The 15,140-nt window shown below is 49.4% G+C and overlaps 1 protein-coding gene and 1 long non-coding RNA gene across 2 annotated transcripts in view; one reads left to right on the top strand and one right to left on the bottom strand.

The window, feature by feature from the left end:
* Positions 1-5,116, bottom strand: part of LOC121139697 — a 14,148-nt gene extending 9,032 nt beyond the window's left edge. The window contains exon 1 of the long non-coding RNA XR_005876607.1: positions 4,848-5,116. This is a non-coding gene — a long non-coding RNA (uncharacterized LOC121139697). The remainder of the gene's footprint in view (positions 1-4,847) is intronic.
* A 127-nt stretch (positions 5,117-5,243) lies between these two features.
* On the top strand, positions 5,244-12,788 carry LOC101834899 (tubulin alpha-3 chain). Its single transcript, XM_040743600.1, has 5 exons — positions 5,244-5,352; positions 9,628-9,850; positions 10,073-10,221; positions 10,503-11,183; positions 12,401-12,788. Exons 1-5 carry the CDS (start codon positions 5,350-5,352, stop codon positions 12,695-12,697), a joined length of 1,353 nt encoding a protein of 450 aa, XP_040599534.1. The 5' UTR covers positions 5,244-5,349; the 3' UTR covers positions 12,698-12,788.
* The last annotated feature ends 2,352 nt before the right edge of the window (positions 12,789-15,140 follow it).

The following is a 15,140-nucleotide window of genomic DNA, read 5'->3' on the forward strand; positions in this document are numbered from 1 at the left end:
TTCTGATTCCAGCTTGTGTGATTCTCTCTCTGGTAAATAAATATATTGTATTCCCTATTGCATTGACTATCGTCATTATCTGGTGTCAGAAGTGGGATCATGAATTTCCACGTAGAATGACAAAAGCTTTAAAGGAATTTTAGAAACAAAAGAACGGAGAAAAGCATGGGTTCTTGGTGGCAGCATTTTTCTCAGGTGGGCTCTGTTTTGCTATCGACAAGCAGAGACTCGCGAGGCTCACTTAAAGGAGTCTTCCTGACTCAGCATAAGTTAAAAACAAAACAAAACAAAAACCAGCAAGGTCCTTTTAAGAGGCTCTGCTAACAATTGAAAGGTGTGTATGCACAGCTGGAAGTGGCAGTGACCACATCTCCAAGCCGGCAGCTTTTGCTGGATATCAGCATAGACTGAGGCTGTGAGCTGGAGTCACGCTTACGCCCGCCATCTTGGAAAAACTGCAGTTTAAACAGCCGCGGTTTTAACAGATGAGACACATGGCCAGAAAAACATAAAGATTTACAGTAATGTCAGACGTGGATGAAGAAAAACCTCTAAAGGTTTACAGTGTGTTTAAAAATATACGTAGGATTGAGAGAGAAAAAGAAATGGCATAGTGTTAAATAAGTAGAGAAGCCGGCTGTGGTGGCGCACGCAGATAGGATTCGCTCCAGAGGCAGAGGCAGAGGCAGGCAGATTTCCAGAGAAAACCTGCCTCTGAGAAATAAATAAATAAAAGTAAAAGAAATAGAGTAATAATAATAGATAATAAGCCACATAAAGATGGAAAATACACAGAAAGTCTGGATACTGTATGCTATTGTGTTTTTCAGTTTTTTCATTACTAAAGAAGGAAAAACTGCTAAAGTATACTTGATTATAAATGCTGTTGAATTAATCCAAGTTATATATTTCAAAAATGCTTTGACTTCTAACTTTAATTATAAGGACCGGTTACTTTGGAAAAGAGTTTTTGCTTATGTTTCCACAGAAAATGAAAAGCTGAGGATTCCTTCCAGGCTTCTGTGGTTTGATGAACCAAGACCCCCGGAAGCAGGGGCCCAAGTGATTCAACATCTAAAACAGCTTAGATGATGGAGCTTTACAGACCACAAAAATAAGGACTTATACAGGTTTCTGAGTTTTGTCATGATCCCCATGGTATGAACAGCGCCCCCTTCCAGCATGAAGCAGTTTGGAATGAGCGACATCCAAATCCCCATATTGTTTATAAAGCTTAGTTTTCATTTGAATGGGGTTGCTTATAATTGGTTAATGATCACAACCAATCTCTTTTTAAAGGAAAAAGGGGATTATGGTATGGAAATGAGCACTTTGTATTGGTATGGTTTTTCATTTATTGATCAAATTCAAGGTCAATTTTGTGATATGTATATTTCTCCTCTTGATTTAGTATTGTGTTTATACTGATCTTTTAAAACATAATACATAATATATACAGACTATAGATAGTTACTTATAACAGTCAGAACTTATAGTTAGGTAAGTTAGGTTTTCTAGATATACAGAAATATATTTGAGATAGATAAACAGTCTTCAAACCTTTCAAAAACCTTCAGAACATGGCATTTAAAATGGTTTAGGGTTTTTCTTGACAATGAGAAATGTCTGCTCCTGGCAGCACCAATTACGTCTGAGAGGAAGATGGGCATCGAAGAAACTCATTATGGAGTTTGATTTCAACATGGCAAGATTAGACATTTGGGCAAGAAACTGCTCTTGTCTGGACTGTTTGACTGTTGCTGTATAAACTGGATATGCAGGACCCACAGGAAAGTGACTGTTGAACTCAAATAGTCATTCAGGGTTCCTGCTTCATGAAAGAGTCTACGAGACTTTCTGCAGGACACAGAGAAATGACTGACAGACTGCCAACACAGATGGACAGTTTGAAATTTCCTGCTTTGCTGAGAAATCTTCTGGACACATTGTGGCCTATGGGCTGAAGATGGATGCCCCAACGTTACAGAGGAACTTTGGGTGACTGTCCAAGCAATAAGATGTCTCTGTCAATCCTAGTGTTTATATATTATCCTTCTGTGGTCTTTGATGGAGTTGAAGACAAATAGTTATAATCATAGTTTTCCTTAGTTATGATAAAAGATAATTATATATAAGACTTTAGACTCACACAAACATAGGATAGATGATAAAAATACTTTCTCTAAATTTTACTAAATGTTAATGGACAAAATATTGTAACTATGTTCTTACTTGATAACTGTTCTGTTACATATAATTTGACTATGTTAAAGTTAAGACCTTTCTTTTTGTTTATACAGAAAAGAGGAGATGATTGGGAAGTCCTGAGTATATGTCAATAAAGCATTGTTGGCCAATAGGGAAGCAAGATAGGTGGGACTAGGAGTCGAGGAAGACTCTGGGTAGGAGAAACACAGGGAGTCATCATGTAGCTGCCATAGGGGTAAGAAGTTCAGACCCTATTCTCCAGTAAGAGAAATACTTAGAATAACAATTATGGGATTAATACTTAAGTCAGAGCTAGCCAGTAAGAAACAAGCAAGGCCAACAGCTTCATAATTAATACAGCGTCTTGTGTGTTATTTGGGGACTACAACGTGGCAGAGCCCAGGCGACTGGAGGAAAAACCAAAGTGGCTGACAAGGAAAAGGCTTCTCTCAACAAGCATGTGACACACAGTGAGACTGCATCAGAACAAAGGGCACACAGACCAGGGTAGCCAAAGAATCCCCATGTGGACACGTGTACACTTCAGGTGCCTGTGGGACATCCACGTGACAATGCCCCACAGATATTCTGAAAAACGAGTCACGCCGAAACTGGAGGTTGAACCTAAGCTCATCAGCAGCTGCCACCTGAAGGCTCCTGTCCTTTGCAGCTGCGGGATGCTTGCCCTGCCAAACGTGCTAAGCATCAGCTGCTGATGGTGACACGGTCCTGGTGTCAGACTACTCAAGTTGAATCCCTGAACTACAGTGACAGGGCCAGGCCTACCACAGTCTCCAAACTGCTCACTCGGCAGCGTAAAGGGGAGAAAAACTCATTACGGAGCCATCTGTCCTGAGATCCTGTCCTGGGTTCTAAGGCAAGGAGATCAGAAGCGTCCTGAGAATTGAAATAGCACACACGGTGTGGGCAAGCTCTGCTGATGCCTGTCCTACATGCCAGGCTGCCCTGCAGTGGTCAACCCCTCGGACAGCTGCGAAGGTGTGTTAGCCAGCAGGTCCCCCAGTGCGCCGTCATCTCCACAGGAGACGACCAGAAGGTCGCCCCCCTGGGCACTGGGCACCCCACTGGGGGCGCGTGAAGCTTTCGCTAATACACTCCCTTTTCTGTATGGTGCTCCCAGCCCTACGTGAAGATATTTGTGTACACTAAAATTAAAAGATAACCGTAGTTGATCACTGTCTCCGTCCCGTGGGCTCGCTTAAACCCCGCCCTCACGTGCGAGACTTCCCTGGGGACGCTAGGCTGGGTCAGGCTGTCTAGGGCACGTGGAAGGACGGGTGCCCGCTGGCCCAGTGCCTGCCGTGCACGACGCTCTGGGGTTGATGAATCCTGGGCCGCACGGCAAGCTCGAGGCCGGCCTGGATTACTCGGGACTCGGAAACTTTACGACACAAGAGAATCCTGCACCGTGGCTTCCCCATCGTGACAGGCCACGCCTCAAACTGCAGGTCACGACGCGTCCTCCTCTGCACAAGCGACTCACAAGTGTGGCGTGGTGACGCACACCTCTAGTCCCGGGCGCTCGGGGGCCGAGGGGGGAGCACGACTCGGGGTTGGGGGCTCAAGTTGTGCTCCGTCCCCCCCCCCGCAGTTCCCATGCACTGCATAGCAGTTGTCCGGTGACTACGGTAATTAACTCTCCTCGGGGAGCGGCTTTAAGGATCTGGTTTGATCCTGATCACACAAGAAGCCGTAAATGGCTGCACTTGGGGGTTAAAGGCCCGCAGCTGAAGCGTCTCTCCGCCCTGTTGTTACTTCTGCTTTTCCCGTACTTTCCACCCCAACTCTGTTAATTTCATCATCACCATCATCATAAGCATTTCTTAAAAACACAGCTTGTCCTCCCCCGCGCTCCACAGCCCGAGCTGGCGGCACACACCTGCAACCCTGCTCTCAGGCGCCGAAAGTTCAAGTCCACCCGGGAGGGCCACAAGCAGGGGGGAAACACGAGATCGCGCTTCACAAAGACACCCACAGCCCGCTGCCGCCTACAATCAGTTGAGGGCAGCTGGATACCCTGAGGAAGGGAGGTCGGCCCCCGAGCTGCGATTCCCCAAAACTGCGGTGTCAGGGCTGCAGGGCCGCGAGGCCAAACCCTCCCAACACCGTCTCCTCAGAGAACGTCAGCACAGACGACAGTTCACACAGACTCCTCACACCCTCTCCTCAGAAAATAATGTCAGAGTAGACTGTTCACACAGACTCCTCACACCCTCTCCTCAGAAAACAATGTTAGCAAGGACGACTGTTCACACAGACTCCCAACACCCTCTCCTCAGAAAATAATGTCAGAGTAGAGGACTGTTCACACAGACTCCTCACACCCTCTCCTCAGAAAATAATGTCAGAGTAGAGGACTGTTCACACAGACTCCTCACACCCTCTCCTCAGAAAACAACGTCAGAACAGACGACTGTTCACACAGACTCCTCACACCATCTCCTCAGAAAATGTCAGAATAGATTCACACAGGCTCACACCCTCTCCTCAGAAAACGATGTCAGAAGAGACGACTGTTCACAGACTCCTCTCCCTCAGAAAACAATGTCACAGTAGACGACAGTTCACACAGCCCCCCCAAGCCGGGCGCAGCTCCCCGCGGGCGCCCAGAAACTCACACCTCCTGAGGAAACCCCGCCCGCAGGTCTCCCGGACGCGGCCCAACAGCAGCAGCCTTTCTGCCCCGGGGGAGGCGAGGCGAGGAGAAGCAGGGCAGGGCCAGCACCGCGGGACGCCCCCAGGGCGCCTCTGTCACGCATGCGCGCGCGCCCCAGCGGAGCCCCGCACCCCACTGGCCCTGCACAAAGCGGGGGAGGTCGGGGACGCCCGCCCTCGGTCTCGGGAGGAGCCCCAGCCGCTCGGGCCACTCCAGAGCCTTCCCGCCAAAGCCGCGTCCAATCAGACAGCGCGCGTGCGCTCCAAACCCCGCTGCGCCCAATCACAAGTGGGATGCGGCGCCTCACGCGGCCCCCAAAGCGCCCTGGGCCAATCAGCCCCCGGGAGAGCTCGTTAAATCCCCCGGCTTCCGGCCGGGCCGTTAGGCGCACGAGAGTGGCGGTTGAGGAGCTGTGCTGAGGGACGGACGCTGAGGCGGCTGAGGCGGCCTGCTAGGAGTTCAGCATGGTGAGAGCAGCCCCAGGCCGGGTGGGCGCGCGAGGGAAGCCCCGGTCTCCTCAGAGCGAGCGGCTTCCTCAGGGCCGCGGTCTCCTCAGAGCGAGCGGCTTCCTCAGGGACCCCGTCTCCTCAGAGTGAGGTTCTTCCTCGGGGCCGCGGTCTCCTCAGAGCGAGGTTCTTCCTCAGGGACCCCATCTCCTCAGAGTGAGGTTCTTCCTCGGGACCGCGGTCTCCTCAGAGTGAGCGGCTTCCTCAGGGACCCCGTCTCCTCAGAGTGAGGTTCTTCCTCGGGGCCGCGGTCTCCTCAGAGCGAGGTTCTTCCTCAGGGACCCCGATCTCCTCAGAGTGAGGTTCTTCCTCGGGACCGCGGTCTCCTCAGAGTGAGCGGCTTCCTCAGGGACCCCGTCTCCTCAGAGTGAGCGGCTTCCTTGGGGCCCGCGGTCTCCTCAGAGCGAGCGGCTTCCTCAGGGACCCCGTCTCCTCAGAGTGAGGTTCTTCCTCAGGGACCCCGTCTCCTCAGAGTGAGGTTCTTCCTCAGGGACCCCGTCTCCTCAGAGTGAGGTTCTTCCTCGGGACCGCGGTCTCCTCAGAGTGAGGTTCTTCCTCAGGGCCGCGGTCTCCTCAGAGTGAGGTTCTTCCTCGGGACCGCGGTCTCCTCAGAGTGAGGTTCTTCCTCAGGGCGCGGTCTCCTCAGAGCGAGCGGCTTTCCCGGGGCACTTGGTCCTGTGAGGGTCAACTGGGGCAAAGCAGGCCAGGAATCGCCGCTCGGGAGGGCCAGGGCTTCAGAGACTGGGGCCCCTGGCCCAGGATCTCGCGAGAACAAGATTGTCCGTGGGATTCAGCCTCAGCCTCGTGTCTCAAGACAACAGCACAGGGGCCGGGGGGTGGACAGGTTTTGGAGAGGAGCTTTCGTTTGTTTTCAGTTGCCGGTGCCCTTGACTGAGGGAACAAGCAGTGGCGGTGGTTGCAGAAGGTTCCAGAAGCTACCAAGCTTTGTGGCCTGTTGCTCACGATGGACAAGTGAAAGTTGCGGGCGCAGAGGGCCGTGGTTGGGGATGTTAGGACAGGCTGCCTCCTGGGTGTAGGGAGCACGCGTGTCCGCCACGGGCGCCCCCAGCCTCCTGAAGAGCCTTGGTGTGTTGTGGGCCTGCTGCTGTCTGCCGTGTTTCGTGGTTTCCAAGGGGGGGCGTTTGTTCCCCTTAGCAAGGGGGTCTGAGATGCGTGGCCTGGCCTGGCGAGCCTTACGGGACGAGGGGGGCTGGGGCAGGAAGCGTGGGTGTCCCGCACCAGTCTGAGTCAGTGACCTTGAGGCCAGCAGAGGCCAGCAGAGCTGAGAGGCAGAGAAGGCAAAGCCGTGTCTTCAGCTTTGCTTTAGATTGTGTGGGAGTGTCCGAGAAGTGTGTTCACGCCCAGTGTCCCAGAAGCCACGGAGGAGCTGGCGTCTGGCGACCGCGAGCCCCGCCCTCTGCAAGGAGAGCTCCTAACTAAAACCTCTCCAGCCCCAAGCAGGGGGCCTCAATATTTGTGTTCACTTGAAAGTAACACGTGCACTGGCCGCTGGTGGCGCACGCCTTTAACTCCCAGCCCTCGGGAGGCAGAGGCGGCAGATCTCTGTGAGTTCGAGGCCAGCCTGGTCTACAGAGTGAGTTCCAGGACAGCCTCCAAAGCCACAGAGAAACCCTGTCTGGAAAAACCAAGGGAAAAGGAAAAAGTAACACATGCTAACAGATACTACGTAAGATCTGGGTCTAAATGGGCAGAATTTGTCGTGTGTCTGTCTGTCTGTCTCATTCCAGCCTCCTAATTGAGCTGGTCACTATCATGCACCACCACGCCTGGCTTGGTCAATCAATTTTTCACTAAAAACTGTTGAAGACTCTCCAGTCCTGTCACCTTGTATGCGTGCGATTTTGTGTCCTGTGTAGGCGGGAACTGCAGGAGACCAGGGAAGAGAGCTGCTCACTGAGCTGCTCAGTCTTTCTCTCTGCCCAGCCCTTGTGACCAAGCCCCGCCCTGCACGGGGTGGGCTGGCCCCTCCTACTTCAGTCATTACTCAGGAGAATGCCCCACGACAAAAATGAGCCTGCATGTTTTTGTGCATGCCTTAATTTTTCATGATTGTGTTGGGGTGAGCCCACAATACCGTCGATGCCCAAGGCGTGGGCGGGGTAGGGACAGGCGAGGGTAGAAAAGGAAAAGAGAAAGCAAAGCCGGCGCGCTTCTCGTCGTCCCAGCCGTTAATAAATGTATTAGTTTCTCCGCTGCATTGACTTCCCTCATCATAATTAACCTTTGAAAACTTGCACAGCCTCCCTGTAAATTAAATAGAATCTTTTTATTTGCTTCAAAAAAACTGTCATCTTTTCATTGAAGAATCTTTGCAGCTTTTTCCTTGGGAGGCGTGTGTTTATTTTTCGAGGCACAGAAGGCTTGCTGGAATTTTTTAAATATTGATAAAGGATTATATTTGCTTCATTTTTATTTCCATTGCTTGTTTGTATGAATGTGCCCGTGGCTGCGTGGAGCTCAGACGCGCAGGAGTTAGTCTCTTCTCCAGAGTGGGCCCAGAGATGAAGCCGGCCTCTAATCCCAGCACTAGGGAGGCAGAGGCAAAGTATCCTTGTGAGTTAAGTCAGCCAGAGCACCATAGTGCGAGCCCTGTCTGAAAACAAGGGCAAAGGGAGACTGACAGGAAGACAGACAGCAAGGTTTGGGGCTTTCCCCAACAGTGGGGATCCTGAGGCCTATCGAAGGTGTAGAAATACCTAGCCAAAAATAGTTTCCTATCGTCTGAACTGGAGTTAACACTTACTTTCAGTGTTGGGATAAGTATTTCAGTTTTTAAGTTGACCCCAAGCATGGGTAACTACCGATGTCACTTGAAAGATAGCACCAGTTTTATAACGGAAGCCATACATGAATGCAAACAGCAAGAACATACCATATACTCTGCATTACATTGTGATAGTGTTACTTATGATATTGTGCTCAAGGACCCAAGATTTGGCCAGGCAGTGGTGTGCACATCTTTAATCACTCAGGAGGCAGAGACAGGCCCACCTCTGTGAGTTCGAGGCCTGCCTGGTCTACAAAGCTACACAGAGAAACCCTGTCTTGAAAAAACAAAAATCTGTTTTCTAAATCAGTTTATGGCCACATTCATAGCTATCCTGGTCATGTCTAGCCCATGAGCGACAGATCACATACCCCTAGTGTAGACTATGCGATGTGACATCCTGCAGATTTCATTTGATCTGTACATATTTGTAGTGATGACTTACTTAAAATTGAACAAGTGGCCACTGAGTGTAGTTATGTCCTGGCATGAAGCAGGTGCTCCATTAAAAAATGATGGCTTGGGTATAATCAAAAAGGTACAATTTTATAAACAGGGTTAAAGAAACCATAAACCAGGTATGGTAGCATACATGTGCTTATAATCCTAGCACAGAGTATACTGAGGCAGAAAGAGTACAACTTTCAGGCCAGCCTGGGCTATGGTCAGTCCCAGCCTTAAAATGTTTAAATAAAGAAAAATCAGGATAAACTAGCATCTCCATACTTCAGTGTCTGGGAACATTACATTCCTAGGCCTGGGGGGGGGTAAGGGCTGGTGTCTGGGCTGACAGAAGACACAGTGACTAACCAGGCTTGGACTTGGTGACCTAGGACGTACTCTGTTTTATCCTTTAGTTGGGCCACAGTTAAAACCTAGTAGACTTTTTTTCAGAGAATTACTTCACTTATTCCTAATGAGCTCTTAAACGTCAAGATTCTTGAAGAGTGGCAAACATTTCTGCTCTGGGGCTAACTGGTGTTTAGCAGTAAGTTAGCCTGGAGTGAGGGCCCACGTCTGTCTTCCTAGCACTTGAGAGGCTGAGGAAGTTGAGGCCAGCCAGGGTTAGAGGAACTATATCAAAATGGGGCAAGTTTAGAGCAGGCCCAGCTGCTTTCTTTCTGTGTAAGTTGTGTGCGTGTGTGTGTGTGTGTGTGTGTGTGTGTGTGTGTGTTGAGATAGGGCTGAACTTGAACTCTCCCTGGTGGCGGTCAGTTTGTGTGTGTGCGTGTGTGTGTGCGTGTGTGTGTGTGTGTGTGCGCTGTGTGTTGAGATAGGGCTGAACTTGAACTCTTCCTGGTGGCGGTCAGTTTTAACAGAGATAAAGGGCATACCTGAGCATTGTTGTGAATAAAGTTTGAAGATGGACACTATGGTATTACACAACTATGTTTGTGTGTCATACAGTTTCAGTTGAATGATTATCATGTTTGTGTTCTGGATTCCAGCGTGAGTGTATCTCTATCCACGTGGGGCAGGCAGGTGTCCAGATTGGCAATGCCTGCTGGGAATTGTACTGCCTTGAACATGGTATTCAGCCTGACGGTCAGATGCCAAGTGACAAAACCATTGGAGGCGGTGACGACTCGTTCAACACATTCTTCAGTGAAACTGGAGCTGGCAAGCATGTGCCCAGAGCAGTGTTTGTGGACCTGGAGCCCACCGTGGTCGGTAGGTGCCTGGCCCTGGGTGGAGGCTTTCCTGGGGGAGGGAGTGTCTGAGGAAAAGCCCGCTGACGTCTCTGCAGAGTAGACAGCTGTACACTGTGTGCTTGTGACTTTGCTGTATGTGGTTTATATGTAACCAAAAACTATGAGACGCTGTTGACATACATGCACAGTGGAATTGAATGATCCTTGCCTGAAAGATTCACGGTACATGCGGTCTCTCTAGATGAAGTGCGCACCGGAACCTACAGGCAGCTTTTCCACCCAGAGCAGCTGATCACTGGGAAGGAAGATGCGGCCAATAATTACGCCAGAGGTCACTATACCATCGGCAAGGAGATTGTCGACCTGGTCCTGGACCGGATCCGGAAACTGGTAAGAGGACTTTGGAGGAGGTGGTTGTCCTGGTCAGGAGAGCCACTGTTGGTGGGGTGGGGGTGGGGTCACTCTGGCAAACTGTTAGCATCAGGAATCTCTCATGAGTTTATCCAATTCCTCTGAGATGCATCCGTAGGTCTTCACGTGTTCAGAGTGCGGTGTGTACGCTGTAGACTGTCTGAATTGGATTCGGTTTGCAGAAGTGGCGGTCATGGGTGTGGGGCTTGAGGTGGGTGTGGCTTTGTAGGCACTGGCTTACGTACTCTGGTTCACCACAGGCAGATCTGTGCACGGGACTGCAGGGCTTCCTCATCTTCCACAGCTTTGGAGGGGGCACAGGCTCTGGGTTCGCATCTCTGCTGATGGAACGACTTTCAGTGGACTATGGCAAGAAATCCAAGCTGGAATTTGCCATCTACCCAGCCCCCCAGGTTTCCACAGCTGTTGTGGAGCCCTACAACTCCATCCTGACCACGCACACGACGCTGGAACACTCTGACTGTGCGTTCATGGTGGATAACGAAGCCATCTATGACATCTGTCGGCGCAACCTGGATATTGAGCGTCCCACCTACACCAACCTCAATCGTCTGATCGGGCAGATTGTGTCATCCATCACTGCCTCCCTGAGGTTTGATGGGGCCCTGAATGTGGACCTAACAGAATTCCAGACCAACCTGGTGCCCTACCCTCGCATCCACTTCCCCCTGGCCACCTACGCCCCGGTCATCTCGGCTGAGAAGGCGTACCATGAGCAGCTGTCAGTGGCAGAGATCACCAATGCTTGCTTCGAGCCAGCCAATCAGATGGTCAAGTGTGACCCTCGCCATGGCAAGTACATGGCCTGCTGCATGTTGTACAGGGGGGATGTGGTCCCGAAAGATGTCAACGCGGCCATTGCTACCATCAAGACCAAGCGCACTATCCAGTTTGTGGATTGGTGCCCAACTGGATTTAAGGTAGGGCTGGGTTCTGTGACAGTTGTATCTGCAGGGACGCAGTAGCTCCTGTCTTAGGCCATAGCTTTGGGTAAGAAGCCACCTTTCCATGTCAGGCTCCAATGAAAGCGTGTGTAGTAATTAAGTTGCTAAGTGACTTAACACTTTACGGTTTTACCGTATGTTGTAGTGGAAAATGAATTTTTGAGAAAGCAAGGGCTTTCCAAGGGAGGGAGTCCGTTGGCTGGGGTTGGGAATGCTGTCCCTCGCCAGGTTTCCTCCCAGATGAACCCTGGTTCTGCTGTAACAAGCTGACTTTGGGGAAGTACACGTTAGGGCCTAGGTGTTCCCACAGGGAGAGTCTGCTGACACCATGGACCCTTAGTCTCTGCCCGAAGTTCCTTTTGTCAGCATCTTACGGTTTATTAAGTCTTTAGCTTAGCATTCGTAGTGGCAAATGCCTATGATCCCAGCACTAGAGAGAGTTCAAGGCCATCCTTGGCCACATAGTGAGTTTGAAGCCAGCTTGGACTTTGGGAATAATTTTTATAACCTTTAAATTATAAAAAAGTAGCAAAATTTATTAAAACTATGAAAAGCTGACCACTTTTGTGATGGATAACAAACCTGAATCTGTACATGCCCAAAGCTTTCTTCTGTTCCATAAAACAAGAGGCAGTCTTTGCATACTCAGATATTGTATGCCTCTTATATGATGATGTTGGGGGACAGGCCAGCAGAGAGGAGCAAATGATAGGCGTTCCATCTTAAAGCGGGACTGTCCTTGTTGACAAGGGGAGAAGCCACGCGTCTGTCCTCGTGTTCCCAGCTCTAGCCTGACCGTTGTTAGCTGCTGCTCGCAGTCTGCTGTGCATCAGTGTGTGACAAGGTTACATTCCTAGGGTTTATCGCCCACAGCTCCAAGTTCTCCTTGCTGGAGTTCACTGCTACACGGAAGTTTTCTTCACGTTAATACAAAGATTTCAGATTGGTTTCCTTTTGACTGAGCATACAATAAATGTTGGGTAGGATTCTCATTAGGCCTTTGATGTACTGTGTATTGTTTCCAGTTTGGCCTTAGCAGTTCAAGTAATTACTTTAAACCGTTATGCATGTTACTTTTGTAGGTGATTATTCATTCCCAGAAGTAGGAGTGTTTAGCCTGGCCCTACCGTTCCCAATTTAGAGTAAGCCATCATTTCTTAAGTCTGTGTAAACTTTTTCTCCTTCTCTCCCAGGTGGGTATTAACTACCAACCTCCCACCGTGGTCCCTGGCGGGGACCTGGCCAAGGTGCAGAGGGCCGTGTGCATGCTGAGCAACACCACAGCCATCGCAGAGGCCTGGGCCCGCCTGGACCACAAGTTTGACCTCATGTACGCCAAGCGGGCCTTTGTGCACTGGTATGTGGGAGAAGGCATGGAGGAGGGGGAGTTCTCAGAAGCTCGGGAGGACCTGGCAGCACTGGAGAAGGATTATGAAGAAGTGGGCGTGGATTCTGTGGAAGCAGAGGCAGAGGAAGGGGAGGAATACTGAGGATGTGGGTCTGGCTGGCAGCCATCCATTTATATCTTCCCCATTGAAACTAAAAGATATATTTACTCATTAAATTTTCTGTGTTGAGGCATTTCCTTCCCTGTGTGGTGTACTTTCTAACAAAATTCCTTTCTAGATACTTGCCTTTCCCAAGTAAATTTCTCTGGGGAAAATATAGTAGTGTTCTTCCTAAGAAGTGATAAACATATCTGTCTGTCCTGTGATGTTCTTTAAGGACATTAGGGTTATGTGTTTTGTTTTTAAAGTACTGTTTGGATGGCACAGAAATGGACCCTGCCAAGTTTCATACACACACACACACACACACACACACACACACACACACGGCTATTACATCACAAATCATGAAATTCTTGAGAATAGTGGAGAAAATAGAATTGAAGTTCAAAAACAAATGAAAACTAATGATTTGTAAGCAGGCAGCCAGTCTTAGGAAGTATAAGAGGCTGTGAGTAGAGTAAAACTGGGGCCATCATAAGGAGAGCCGGAAATGAGTGTGCTAGTGGCTGGTTTGTTCTTCTAGAACGTGGTGGATTGAGTGTCCATATTGAGTGGAGAACAGGATGGGTGGAGGAGGAAGAATGGGAAAAAGGTGGGTACCCATGCAGGTGACAGTCCTGAGGGGAGTCAGGTATAGAGGCAACACAGAAACGCCCACCACTGTGGAACCTGACTAGAACAGAGTGAAGTCTTCACAATAATACAAGGGCTTGCAGAACCAACATCCTTCTGGCCTAGAGATTCAGTCAGGCTCTTCTGGAGCCTGCAGCACAGAGGCCCTTTGGGACCCTTACAGCAGCTGCTTCCCCTGTTAGTTCACAAGTGGCAACCTCTCCTTCCAGGTGGCTGTTGAGTTACACGTAGTAGCTTAACAAAGAGACTCAACTTGGAGATAAATCCCAATAAGTATTATCATAACTTAGGAAGCATTACTTTCCAGACACCTGACCTTAACAAGAGTTGTGTGTCTGCATAATAGAGATAATTTTTAGGGGGTTTTCGAGGCAGGGTTTCTCTGTGGCTTTGGAGGGTGTCCTGGAACTCGCTCTGTAGACCAGGCTGATCTTGAACTCACAGAGATCCACCTGCCTCTGCCTCCCAAGTGCTGGGATTAAAGGTGTGCACCACCATTGCCCAGCAGAATAGAGGTAATTCGTGGAGTAATTAATGGTGAAAGTGTGCAGAAGCCACTCTATGGAGCATTACAATAATGTAATTTGCTTCTTGGTTTGCTGTTGAATAATAGGGTTTTTTATTGCTTGTTTGTTTCATTTTATTTGCATAGAACTTTAGAAACTGTGATGGTGCTTTTAATGTAGTGAATTTGACTTTTATTGAAGAGGGTCCCGGGTTCTAGATGTGGCTTGAGCTAACAGCTGTGACATTCCACAAAATACCTCAGGCTTTCTGTTCTACAGACAGGGAAAGTAACTTTCCTGATGTTGCCACAAGACACCTGGGAAGAAAGTTGAGGAAAGAAGGGTTTGTTGAAATTCACAGTTCCAGCCACAGCCCTCCACACTGGAGGTGTCATAGTGGCAGGCTGGTGCTGAGCTCCTTTTTAAAAGTTCTTAAAGAATTACTTTTAACCATAGGTATAAATGTGTATCCGTGTGAGTACATGTGCATATGTATGGGTGCCCAAGGAGGCCAGAAGGCATCAGATGCCCTGGAGTTGTTACAGGCTGTGAGCTGCTTGACATGAGCAACGGGAACCAAACTCGGGTCCACTGGAAGAGCAGGACACTCTGAGCAAAGCTCCTCTCTTCTCCTTGCCATTCAGCCAGGGGTCCCAGATGATAATGATGCTGTCCACATTTAAGGTGGGCCTTTCCACCTCAAACCAATCACGATGTCCCTCACAGACATGCCCAGAGATGTGTTTCCATGTGGTTATAGGTTCAGTCAAGGTGACAGATGGCCCTTCATAAACCCATGACACAAAAAGTCCCTGATATACTACTTCTGCGTCAGCTAGAGAAAGGGAGGTCAAAGCGTCCTTTGCTAAGGTACCTTCAGAATTCTTTCTAAGACTTTGGTGCCTGGTCACCTCTTTTCATCGGGTTTTAAACCAGTATGATTTTCCCCACCATGACAGTGTTCTTCACATCAACAAAAGCACAAATCCAGAAACTCAGAGACAACAGTGAATGTCACTTCAGAATGTAATTATTACTGCTATCATTAGTTTAGCTAAAAATCCATTAGGCCGATCTTTATTACAGATGCATTTCTAAGGAGCTGGAGAGTTGCCCCAGCAGTTGGAGCACTGACTGCTCTTGTAGAGGATCCAGTTCAATTCCCAGCACCCACAAGGCGGCTCACAGTCACCCGTAGTTCCAGCTCAGGGGGTCTAATGCCACCTTCTCCTTGGGCACAAGGCATGCACACGGTACATATTCACAGATGTAGGCAAATGCAC

Source organism: Mesocricetus auratus, unplaced genomic scaffold (assembly GCF_017639785.1).
Source record: "Mesocricetus auratus isolate SY011 unplaced genomic scaffold, BCM_Maur_2.0 Super-Scaffold_100001, whole genome shotgun sequence".
NCBI lineage: Eukaryota > Metazoa > Chordata > Mammalia > Rodentia > Cricetidae > Mesocricetus > Mesocricetus auratus.

Coding starts and splice junctions, on each gene's coding strand:
- LOC101834899 (XM_040743600.1), top strand. Junction 10,222..10,502: donor TGGACCGGATCCGGAAACTG/GTAAGAGGACTT, acceptor GGTTCACCACAG/GCAGATCTGTGCACGGGACT. Junction 11,184..12,400: donor GGTGCCCAACTGGATTTAAG/GTAGGGCTGGGT, acceptor CTTCTCTCCCAG/GTGGGTATTAACTACCAACC.